Source organism: Eleginops maclovinus, chromosome 10 (assembly GCF_036324505.1).
Source record: "Eleginops maclovinus isolate JMC-PN-2008 ecotype Puerto Natales chromosome 10, JC_Emac_rtc_rv5, whole genome shotgun sequence".
Taxonomy (NCBI): Eukaryota; Metazoa; Chordata; class Actinopteri; order Perciformes; family Eleginopidae; genus Eleginops; species Eleginops maclovinus.
This window is the reverse complement of record NC_086358.1, coordinates 611,665-623,122: the sequence shown is the minus strand read 5'-3', so window position 1 is coordinate 623,122 and position 11,458 is coordinate 611,665. Positions and strand designations below refer to the sequence as shown.

Genomic DNA, 11,458 nt, shown 5'->3' with positions numbered 1-11,458 from the left:
TTTACATTTGATACCCCTTGATTAATATTAAGCTGTCTTTGGGTCTTCGCTGTAACAACTGTATGTCCCCTCTTTGGGACGAATAAAGGTATTCTGATTCTGAAATTCTGTATTTTAAAGGACGTGAACTCTCTCAACTCTAACTACGATCTATGACTGTACCCTCTGATGTTATGACGTTATTAAAAAAGGCAGAATCCTTTGAAAGGGAATGAATAATCAAAATACATTTCACTTCATCCTGTCTGTTAAAATTCTGTATTTTGAGGACGTTAACGATCTTTGGCTGTAACCTCTGACGTTATGCCCCTTGAAATGCAAAGAGAGTGAACCATCTCAACGCACTATTTCAACACGTCAGCTGCTGTACGTTCACCTCCCGCCGCACGGAGGCGCTGAATCCCCGCGGATATAAACACCTGCTCCGCTTTAATTACAGAAGGAGCCCCGGCCGGTAAAACAATCAGTTAGTTGCCAGTTTACTTTGAGTTTATCGACTTTAAGAAGATGATTCTCTGTGAAACGAAACGCTTAGAGTGAAACATCGCCAGTTGTATCGCTCCCTCGCTTCGAACTAGAGTTTCTTAACTACAAACAAACCGAGATCGGTCCTCCTTTTAGCTTTTAAAGTTCGTTTAAACAACAGCAGCTGCTCTTTTAAACCCTTCTTGTTGGAGTTCGCTGACGGTAAGAAGTTTCATCTGTGATTTCTCATTTAATCTGCTGTGTTTTTATTGTGTTTATTCTGCTTTAGAGCTCAAAGCTAACGTTAGCTCACTTTTTAGTTCGATTTTCGCGGGGCCCCGCCCATAATGGACTGTGATTGGACAGCTGGGACGTCATGTCTCTGAACCCCGCGCTGATTGGTTTACAGCAAAGAAGCCCTTTAAACTCGTTAAGTGACTGAATTTTTATTTTTATTTAACACTAACATTTTCATAAGAATAATATATAAATTACAAAGAGGAGGAGATCTTTTCAAATGGAGGATTTTGTATAATATTACTAATTTAATGAAATACAAAAACCGCTAAAGAAAATAAACAAAAGGCCACACTAGAAAATAATACGATCATAAAAATAAACCAAAAAGAGAAATTCTTTAGCAAATACTTGAAGTTTAATAATATTATAAACGGATATATTAACAGAATAAACAAAGAGAGGAGCTTTAACAATCAAATAATTAATAATAACAATAAAAACACATAAATTAGGCAAATAAAAAAAGGTGTGTGTGTGTGTGTGTGTGTGTGTGTGTGTGTGTGTGTGTGTGTGTGTGTGTGTGTGTGTGTGTGTGTGTGTGTGTGTGTGTGTGTGTGTGTGTGTGTGTGTGTGTGTGTGTGTGTGTGTGTGTGTGTGTGTGTGTGTGTGTGTGTGTGTGTGTGTGTGTGATGAGTGTAATCCTCAAATACTGAGAATAAGTCAATAGATAATTTACACCTTTATTTCTAAATGTATTTGATCTGTTTAAATGTATTCATCTTTCTCCTCCTGCTCCTCTCAGCTCCAGCTACTCCTCCTCCTCCTCTTTGTACCCAGAGAAAGAGGCTCATCTCGGGGTCTTGATGTCTCGCCGCAGCCTGAGGCTGGATGACGGGCTGCTGGACCGGAGCCTCCCTCACAGCAGCGCCTCCTTCAGCGTGGGAGGAGCCGGCTGGAGGAGCAGCAGGTCAGGAGGACTGACACACATTTATAATCATGCACTTTACTCATCACTCCTACTTTGTCTCCTCCTCCTTCTCCTGCACCATCTCATTGTATTTCTCTTACACCTCCTCCTCCTTCCTCTTCCTCCTGTTTTTCTTCTCTCTCCTCTACCCCCATTGCAGGCCGCTGAAGCCCCGGCGCTCCTCCCTCCTCTCGGCCTCCTGCTCTACCTCCATGCTGCTGCTCTCCCCCCGCCCCTCCCTCCTGAACGGCAGCATGGCGTCGGACGCCTCCCTCCTCTCCTCGCTGCTGGACGAGTCCTCGGTGCAGGAGGCCACATTGGTCGAGGGATTCTGGGGTAAACACAGCACCTCCTCCCCTACTCCTCTTTACACAGCACCTCCTCCAATACTAGGCTTTTACTTTGGCATACTAAGATAACTCTTCTTCCTGTTGCAGGTCTGGATCACGATGTGGATCCCAAAGGTCAGTTTATCAGAATGAATAAATGAAATCATTCAGAAAATACATTATTGAAATAAAAAGTGTGTGTGTGTGTGTGTGTGTGTGTGTGTGTGTGTGTGTGTGTGTGTGTGTGTGTGTGTGTGTGTGTGTGTGTGTGTGTGTGTGTGTGTGTGTGTGTGTGTGTGTGTGTGTGTGTGTGTGTGTGTGTGTGTGTGTGTGTGTGTGTGTGTGTGTGTGTGTGTGTGTGTGTGTGTGTGTGTGTGTGTGTGTGTGTGTGTGTGTGTGTGTGTGTGTGTGTGTGTGTGTGTGTGTGTGTGTGTGTGTGTGTGTGTGTGTGTGTGTGTGTGTGTGTGTGTGTGTGTGTTAGAGAGCACCATCATCGGGGACCAGAGCACGCTGCTGGCAGACCGCACTCTGATTGGCTCAGAGGGTCCTCAGGACCCGCCCCTAAGCAGGGGTCACTACAGAGACTGTGAGCCGAACTCAGACAGGAAGGAGATCCTCACAACCTGCACCCCCACCTCCTCCAAACACACCCCCTGTTCTTCCTCCAAATACACCCCCGCCTCCTCCTCGTCAGATCCGGCGGAACAGGAGACCCCCATCGTTTACTGCAGGGAGAGGAAGAGCAGGACAGGTGAGACAGGAAGTGGGACTTCCACAATAAAATGCCACTGTTTTTTTTCTAGTTAATTAGTGACTGTAATTAATCAGAACATTTCAGTCTTGCTCTGAATGTTACCCGTCCCCCGCCTCAGAACATATCAGTCTTGCTCTGAATGTAACCCGTCCCCCGCCTCAGAACATTTCAGTCTTGCTCTGAATGTTACCCGTCCCCCGCCTCAGAACATTTCAGTCTTGCTCTGAATGTTACCCGTCCCCCGCCTCAGAACATATCAGTCTTGCTCTGAATGTTACCCGTCCCCCGCCCCAGAACATTTCAGTCTTGCTCTGAATGTTACCCGTCCCCCGCCTCAGAACATTTGAGATGGTCCTATCTGACAGCAGCTCTCCTTGTTTCTGTCTCACCTGGTCTCTTCAGCAGGTGTGTTTCCCTCTCTGTGGAGGTGTGTGGTTTCTCTGCTGGCTCTGATCTCTGCTCACCTGACGCTGCAGAGGCGCCAGCATGTGAGAGGTACGCACGCACACACACGCACACACACGCACACACACACACACACACACACACACACACACACACACACACACGCCGCCGCCTCAGTTTTTTGTTCTTTTGAATTTGCTTTTTATTCTGCAGTTTGAAAATGTTTTGCAGGTGTTTGAGCTGCATGCCACCGTGATCGCCATCACACACATTCCATCACACTAATCGACTGCCAACTGGAACACACACACACACACACACACACACACACATACTTGTTTTATATCTGTATTTACAACCTCACTCGTTAGCAGTGGTGACGTGAAGTCAACTGACCGTGCCGTAGTTCCTTTACTTCAAAAATCATACATGTTGTTAATATGTGGAGATTATCCTGCTGGAATAAACGTGAATCAGAATCGTTGAGTTTATTTTCTGACATGATCCAAAATCCCACGGAGAGATCCCATTGGAGCCGGGAGATGCTGCCTTCAGGGACCAGCACATGTTTTGCTTAGCTATGTGTGTGAATGCCTTCCTGTTGCAGATGTGCTGCAGCGCTGCAGAGCCTCCTCTGGGCTGCAGGTGAGGAGAGCTGCAGAGTGCTGTGTCAGCGTTCTGCACAAACTGCTGCCTCAGACAGTTCACACACACACAGGTACTCACTGACAACCTGTGGGGGTGCTCACCTTTACTCCTGCAGCTCTGGTGTATGCATGTTATTGAAGGGTTTAAAGGGAACTCCACAGTAATGGGCCCCTTTCACGTTGTGTCCCATGATGCTTTGAGTCAGAGCTGTGACTGTCTGGACACTCACCTGTTCTTGTGTTCCCCTCCAAACAAATGTGCTGCACCTCTCTCACTTTGGCTGTTGCCATGACACAATGCAAATCACACACACTCTAAATCCTGACTGTGTTGCAGTTCGATCTTCTGCAGCCATGACCTCGTCGGAGCAGCAGCATCCAGACGCTTCTCTGTGTGAGTTTTACAGACACACACATTTCAAATGACTGCACATTCATGCACTTAGTCTGCTGTTGCATCACTGATGTGTGTAAAGGGACCTGATACAGGACACAGGATTAATACAGGACTGAGTAGGGGTTATCCATCTACTGGAAAATGCATACCAACACAAGGAGGTGCGTCTATGATGCTCAACACGTTTCAACATAAAAAAGGTGTTTCCCATGGAGTGCGTTTTGTTTTCTGTTGTACTGCAGGTCAATATTGATCTACTTCCTCACTTTCTCAGAATAAAAGTCTTCCTTGTGAGTGTTTTCTACCCATCAGGTCTCCTCCCTGTCTCTTTTCAACTGACTGCTGACTCCACCAGGTGACGACTGTCAGGAGAAACATCGCTCAGAGACTCTCACGGTCTCCTCCTCCTCTGTGGCCTCCTGTGTGTTGGGCCTGGTGTGCAGTGCTGCTGTGTTCACAGGTTTCACTGATTGAATTAACGAGAGAAAATCACACTTGACCAAAAAAAACCCTAAAATTTCAGATTAATTTTGGAGTTTTTCCAAACATTTCAAAGTCATTAATATTCTAGAAAACAATATTTGAGTACAAATCTGTGGTTAATCCAACTTTTGGAGATTAAGACATGTGCTTCCTTTACCAAAAACACATCTTATTCCCTTAAATGATCAGCCCTCTTTAAATCCCTCAGATGTAATCAGAAATGTTCAAGGATCAAAATATAACCATTTTTTATTTCCGGTCAACTTTAACATCAGCCTCCTCCTCCTCCTCCTCCTCCTCCTCTCAGTAATGAGTCTCTGATTCTGCTCCTCAGCTTCCTGTCTCTGTCAGCTGACTCTCCGCTTGGCCGCTGACTCAGAAAATGTTTGCAGCTTCTCTGAGCGCCGGACGCTCCGCAGGTTTCTTCCTCCGTCCCATGTTCCTCCTCTCCTCTTCTCCTTCTGCATTGTTCGTTTCTTCCCCTCCTGCTTCCTGCAGCGTGTTCAGTGTCGGAGCTCCACGTTGAATGTGTCTCACTAAATGTCGGCGGGTCAGAGGATGTTTTTGTTTCTGCATTAACCAGGTACACGTTGGACTCTCTCCCCCTCAGAAGGTCAGAACCCCCCGACTCTGCACTCTGCCGTCTTCGTTTCTTCTAACCCCATGAGGCTTAAACGTACCTTTACCTGCAGAACCCCCCCTCCTCTTGTGAAAGGCCTTGATTAATATAACTCTTAAGCGTCTCTGTTTCCTTCAGGGAGGACAGCAGGCGGTGCGTTCAGGTGGCTCCACAGACGGTGGCATCACGTGACCGGCAGCTTCCTCCAGACGTGGTGGGTCTGGTTCAGATTGGTGGAGTCTAAATACAGCTCAGTTTATCTGCAGGGTTGAACTGCACACTTAAATACAAATGCCTTGACATACTTTACTGTAGCTGAAGCTGTTGTTTCTCCTGCAGGTCTCCTCTCAGACTGCTCCTGGTTCTCCTCCCTCTGCTCCTCCTCCTCAGTATGTCTGAAACCTGATGAAAGACCTTCCATAAATGCTATGTTCCCCTCATTAAGTCTCTCCTTCTGATATCCGTCTCTCCTTCAGGTCTGTGCTACCTCACCCCCACCGCTCGGACCTCCCTCCTCTCAGCTGTGAGCCTCACACAGTGGACCGAGGTCTCTGAAGCCACCCCCCTCTCCTCCACCTTCACCTCCCCTCCACCAGCAAAGGAAGAGGAGGAGAGGGAGGTGCAGCCGCTCCACCGCCACCCGGGAGCAGGAGAGCAGGTGAGATAATTAAAGCCAAGCCTCCCTCCCCTTCACAATAAAAGCCTGAAACGTATGAAGCCTGCAGAAGAACATTGTCTGGTGTTCAGTCTACGGGGTGGGGGGGGGGCTGCATGTTATTCCCTGTGTGATAAATATGTTAAAGTTTGCTCCACAGCAGGAGGCGCTGCAGCGTCTGGAGCTCAGTCTGACGGCTCTGTGGGAGCGAGTGGAGGCGGGGGGGCAGCAGGAGGAGCAGCGGCACAGGGAGGTGATGAGTCTCTACTCCGACCTCCAGCAGCAGATCTCAAGTCAGAGGGGGGGGGCACTGAGCGTCCTGATGGAGCAGCAGCTGCAGCAGATGAGGGGGGAGCTGCAGGAGCAGAGGAGTCGCCGCACACAGGTACTGCGTTCACTCTGTCATGCCCTTTCTCCTTTGACATTCTCAGAAGTTATATTTATTTTAGGATTTGCTTTATTCTCAGAATTTTTCCCCCAATAATTTCACTTTTTTTCCTGCCTGGTTTCGGACAGAGGGTGAAAAGAGTTGCCGCAGCTCAGGCGGTATGAGAGAATAGAGACACTACATACTTTTTAGTTGTAATTATGTGTTACGCTGCTTTTTGTATTTCTGATAGTCGACGTCCTGAATGCTCCTTTCTGTTGAGTGGAATCAGGAGAAAGTGGTGAAAGTGAGGGTTTGAAGTTAGGAAGCATTACCAGGTTATATGAGGTAGTAGAATGGACAGACCACCAGACTGATGCACATTTATACTTCCTGAACACAGCTGGTGGGGGGGCGGCGCGTTGCTCACCACGTACTATTGGTGCTTTAAAACATGTCAGCAGGAGGTGTTGCAGCAGCAGAGGGAAACGTCTGGTGTTGATCAGATTTGCTGAGCATGCTGGGAGTTTGAGTTCCTTCACTGTGTGTGTGTGTGTGTGTGTGTTCAGCAGGAGGTGTTGCAGGAGCAGAGGGAAATGTCTCGTGTTGATCAGCTGGAGCTGCAGCTGCAGAGCCTGGCTGCACAAACAGAGGTACACCTTCAGGGTGGTTCTAATGGACTTTAAACTGTAAATCATATTTGAGCTTTAAAGATGTTCTAGGTTTTTTTCAAAATTAGAAAACTTTATCCCATTCAGACTCAGTTCAGAGACATTCTGATCAAATTCATGATAGTTCTGAAAGTTATTGCTCTAACAGAAATGTATTTGTTGTATTTCTCCTCTCAGGAGCTGCAGTGCAGACAGGAAGCTGCTACCGGTTCTCCTTCAACACTTCCTGCTGCTGTCAGGTAACGTTCCTCCTCCTCCTCCTCCTCATCTTCATCTTCTTCACTTCAGTCAGCTGTAGTTTGTTCCATATTGAACCCCAACAGAAGAACATAAAGTGTCTTTCCTCTCTCTCCTTTATTGAATACTATAATCTCTCACATCTTCCCGCAGTGGGGGGGTGGACCGTCAGTCCCATGATGCATTGCTGGCTGAGGTGTCTCGACTGCAGGCGGCTCTGGAGGGGGTGAGGAAGGAGGTGGAGGATCTGTCTGAGCGTCAGGAGAGCCAAGAACACCTGGAGAAGATCCAGCAGACGGTGAGAGGACTGACCGGCCTGAAATCTGCTTCACAATAAAAGCCCCTCTCTGCTTCACCAGCTGGGCTTTTATTGTGAAGGAGCAGGACCATGACATCATAGTGCTATCTGCACCTCAGTCTCATTTGTTTGGTCGTGTCCTCCGTCAGGTTTCAGAGACGGTCTCCGCTCAGGTCCGCGAGGAGGTCCGGGTTCTGCTGTACGGGAACCAGCTGACTGTCGGGGGCGGGGCTTCAGAAGACTCCGCCCCCTCACAGCCCCTCCTGCAGTGGCTGCAGCAGCAGTGTGTGAGCGAGGCCGACCTGCAGGAGGCGCTGTCCTCTGTGGAGCTCAGAGTCCTGCAGAACATCAGCCTGCAGCATGGGGAGGGGGGGGGCTGCGAGGACGGAGTCACAGGGGGGGAAACTGTCACAGAGGAGGTGAGAAACTCCTTCAAATCTGATATGAGCCAAATGGAGAGATGACAGTCTGACTGTTTGCTGTGGTCCGGCAGGAGGTGCAGGAGATGGTGCAGGACGCGCTGAGGCTCTTCTCCCAGGACCGGACCGGCTTGGCCGACTACGCCCTGGAGTCCGGAGGTGTGCTCTAGTTTAATACTGATCTGTGTGATGTTTGATGAGCAGCAGCTGACGGTGTTTTGCCTCCGTCCTGCAGGGGGCAGCATCCTCAGCACCAGGTGCTCCGAGACCTACGAGACCAAAGCGGCGCTGCTCAGTCTGTTCGGACTTCCTCTGTGGTATTTCTCCCAGAGTCCCCGTGCAGTCATACAGGTGACTCACCTGATCAGCAGGCTCAGTAGTTTCCTCCTGAGGTCCTCGGGTTCAGATGCATTTCACTCCAGATTAGTGCAGCATCAGTACAGTTAACTGTTCCTCCTCCTCCTCCTCCTTTTCCTGTTTATCCTTCTCCTCCTCCTGTTTCTCCTTCTCTTCCTCCTCCTGTTTCTCCTCCTCCTGTTTCTCCTTCTCCTCCTCCTGTTCCTCCTCCTGCTCCTTCTCTTCCTCCTCCTCCTGTTTCTCCTCCTGCTCCTCCTCCTCCTCCTCCTGTTTCTCCTTCTCTTCCTCCTCCTGTTCCTCCTGCTTCTCCTCCTCCTTCTGCTGTTTCTCCTCCTCCTTCTCCTGTTTCTCCTCCTCCTTCTCCTGTTTATCCTTCTCCTCCTGTTTCTCCACCTCCTGTTTCTCCTCCTCCTGTTTCTCCTTCTCTTCCTCCTCCTGTTTCTCCTCCTTCTCCTCCTCCTGTTCCTCCTACTGTTTCTCCTTCTCCTGTTTCTCCTCCTCCTGTTCTTCCTACTGTTTCTCCTTCTCCTGTTTCTCCTCCTCCTGTTCCTCCTACTGTTTCTCCTCCTCCTCTTGTTCCTCCTACTGTTTCTCCTCCTCGTCCTACTGTTTCTCCTTCTTTTCCTCTTCCTCCTGTTTGTCCTCCTCCTCCTCTTGTTTGTCCTGCTCCTCCTCCTGTTTCTCCTCCTGCAGCCTGACGTGCAACCGGGGAACTGCTGGGCGTTCAGAGGCTCTTCGGGCTTCCTGGTGATCCGGCTCTCCATGCGGGTCGTCCCCTCCGCCTTCTCCCTGGAGCACATCCCCAGAGCTCTGGCCCCCAGCGGGACGCTGAGCAGCGCGCCGCGGGACTTCAGAGTCTACGTGAGACACCCATCATCAGGGGCAGAGTGTACTCATCCCGCCAGGGGAGAACTGCCACGTAGAATAGAGGAGAACTCTCGCTTTGAATAGAGCAGAACTCTCAGATTGAATAGAGCAGAACTCTCAGATTGAATAGAGCAGAACTCTCAGATTGAATAGAGCAGAACTCTCAGATTGAATGGAGCAGAACTCTCAGATTGAATGGAGCAGAACTCTCAGATTGAATGGAGCAGAACTCTCAGATTGAATGGAGCAGAACTCTCAGATTGAATAGAGCAGAACTCTCAGATTGAATAGAGCAGAACTCTCAGATTGAATAGATCAGAACTCTCAGATTGAATAGAGCAGAACTCTCAGATTGAATAGAGCAGAACTCTCGGATTGAATAGAGCAGAACTCTCAGATTGAATAGAGCAGAACTCTCAGATTGAATAGAGCAGAACTCTCAGATTGAATAGAGCAGAACTCTCAGATTGAATGGAGCAGAACTCTCAGATTGATTGAATAGAGCAGAACTCTCAGATTGAATAGAGCAGAACTCTCAGATTGATTGAATAGAGCAGAACTCTCAGATTGAATAGAGCAGAACTCTCAGATTGAATAGAGCAGAACTCTCAGATTGAATAGAGCAGAACTCTCAGATTGAATAGAGCAGAACTCTCAGATTGAATGGAGCAGAACTCTCAGATTGAATAGAGCAGAACTCTCAGATTGAATAGAGCAGAACTCTGATTGAATAGAGCAGAACTCTCAGATTGAATAGAGCAGAACTCTGATTGAATAGAGCAGAACTCTGATTGAATAGAGCAGAACTCTCTGATTGAATAGAGCAGAACTCTCTGATTGAATAGAGCAGAACTCTCTGATTGAATAGAGCAGAACTCTCAGATTGAATAGAGCAGAACTCTCAGATTGAATAGAGCAGAACTCTCAGATTGAATGGAGCAGAACTCTCAGATTGAATAGAGCAGAACTCTCAGATTGAATAGAGCAGAACTCTCAGATTGAATGGAGCAGAACTCTCAGATTGAATGGAGCAGAACTCTCAGATTGAATGGAGCAGAACTCTCAGATTGAATAGAGCAGAACTCTCAGATTGAATAGAGCAGAACTCTCAGATTGAATAGAGCAGAACTCTCAGATTGAATAGATCAGAACTCTCAGATTGAATAGATCAGAACTCTCAGATTGAATGGAGCAGAACTCTCAGATTGAATGGAGCAGAACTCTCAGATTGAATGGAGCAGAACTCTCAGATTGAATGGAGCAGAACTCTCAGATTGAATGGAGCAGAACTCTCAGATTGAATAGATCAGAACTCTCAGATTGAATGGAGCAGAAAGTTGAGGAAACAAATCTTGTTGACTTTATCTGCACTGGCCTCATTAGTGTCACGGTGAATTCCCGCAGGACCTTTATGATGCTTGTTTATATCTGTTCTCAGGGTCTGCAGGACGAGGAGGAGGAGCGAGGGAAGCCGCTTGGCTCCTTCACCTACGACGAGCACGGAGAGGATCTGCAGACGTTCCCCGTCACTGTGAGACGCCACTCTCTGCTCTCCGTGATTCACACACACTGTAAAACACACACATACTAATAGTACTGTTACTTTAAAGCTGTTGTCTGGTCCGTTCCTCAGGAGGAGAACACGTCCTGGTTCCAGATCATGGAGGTCCAGGTTCTCTCTAACTGGGGGAACCCCGAGTACACCTGCCTGTACCGCTTCAGAGTGCACGGCTCGCCTGCAGACACACACACACAGCATTAAATAATGATCACATCAGGGAGACCGCTGAGTGTTTCCTGTGGAAAACACACTCCCAGTTTAACGTAAATATCATTGTTCCTGTTAACGGTCCGTCTCGTTTCAGCCCCTCGGTTTATTGGGCGGGAATCTAGAAAACTTGTCCTTGCTTTCCTTTTTTTTTAAATGCTTCAATAACACCCGTTTCATACTCAGGAAAATCTGTGAAACTGAAGACAGGTTATTTTTGCACTTTAGAAGATGGAAGTGTGTTGTGGTTTGACTTGCTGTAAATATGAGTGTTTTTGTACGTGATTACAAACCAGACCAAATAAAGAGAGCTTTTATTCAACTGTAAAACCGTCTTGTTTTTAGAAGAGTTTGTTTACAAGACTGACCGCCCCCCCACCCATCCTGGCCCAGAGGAGACCCTGCTGTAGCCTTTAAAACCTGCAGAAATATAAACTATGCTTTCAGACACTTTGCTAGTCCTCTCTCTTTTTCTCTTCTTGCTAAATCTATGAATTCCATCTCTCATTTATT

At 47.8% G+C, this 11,458-nt stretch overlaps 1 protein-coding gene across 7 annotated transcripts; it reads left to right on the top strand.

The window, feature by feature from the left end:
* Positions 1-784: 784 nt before the first annotated feature.
* Positions 785-11,269, top strand: LOC134870941 (SUN domain-containing protein 1-like). Of its 7 annotated transcripts, none has more exons than XM_063893478.1 (21): positions 785-894; positions 1,508-1,672; positions 1,833-2,008; positions 2,110-2,136; positions 2,483-2,752; positions 3,161-3,250; positions 3,768-3,878; positions 4,145-4,201; positions 5,445-5,520; positions 5,646-5,695; positions 5,783-5,964; positions 6,110-6,346; positions 6,898-6,981; positions 7,177-7,238; positions 7,390-7,534; positions 7,684-7,953; positions 8,028-8,112; positions 8,189-8,304; positions 9,004-9,171; positions 10,616-10,708; positions 10,811-11,269. In XM_063893478.1, exons 1-21 carry the CDS (start codon positions 842-844, stop codon positions 10,937-10,939), a joined length of 2,646 nt encoding a protein of 881 aa, XP_063749548.1. In that variant the 5' UTR covers positions 785-841; the 3' UTR covers positions 10,940-11,269. The 7 variants fall into 7 exon arrangements, with proteins under 7 accessions (XP_063749548.1, XP_063749550.1, XP_063749549.1 ...); XM_063893480.1 differs by having other exon boundaries at positions 3,158-3,250; positions 6,122-6,346; positions 6,901-6,981; XM_063893479.1 differs by having other exon boundaries at positions 3,158-3,250; positions 6,122-6,346.
* The last annotated feature ends 189 nt before the right edge of the window (positions 11,270-11,458 follow it).

Excerpts from the sequence above, each read along its gene's own strand:
- LOC134870941 (XM_063893476.1), top strand. The coding sequence starts at position 842 with ATGTCTCTGAACCCCGCGCTGATTGGTTTACAGCAAAGAAGCCCTTTA. Across the intron at positions 2,137-2,482 it reads TCACGATGTGGATCCCAAAG|AGAGCACCATCATCGGGGAC; the intron begins GTCAGTTTATCA and ends TGTGTGTGTTAG. Across the intron at positions 7,954-8,027 it reads GGGAAACTGTCACAGAGGAG|GAGGTGCAGGAGATGGTGCA; the intron begins GTGAGAAACTCC and ends GTGGTCCGGCAG.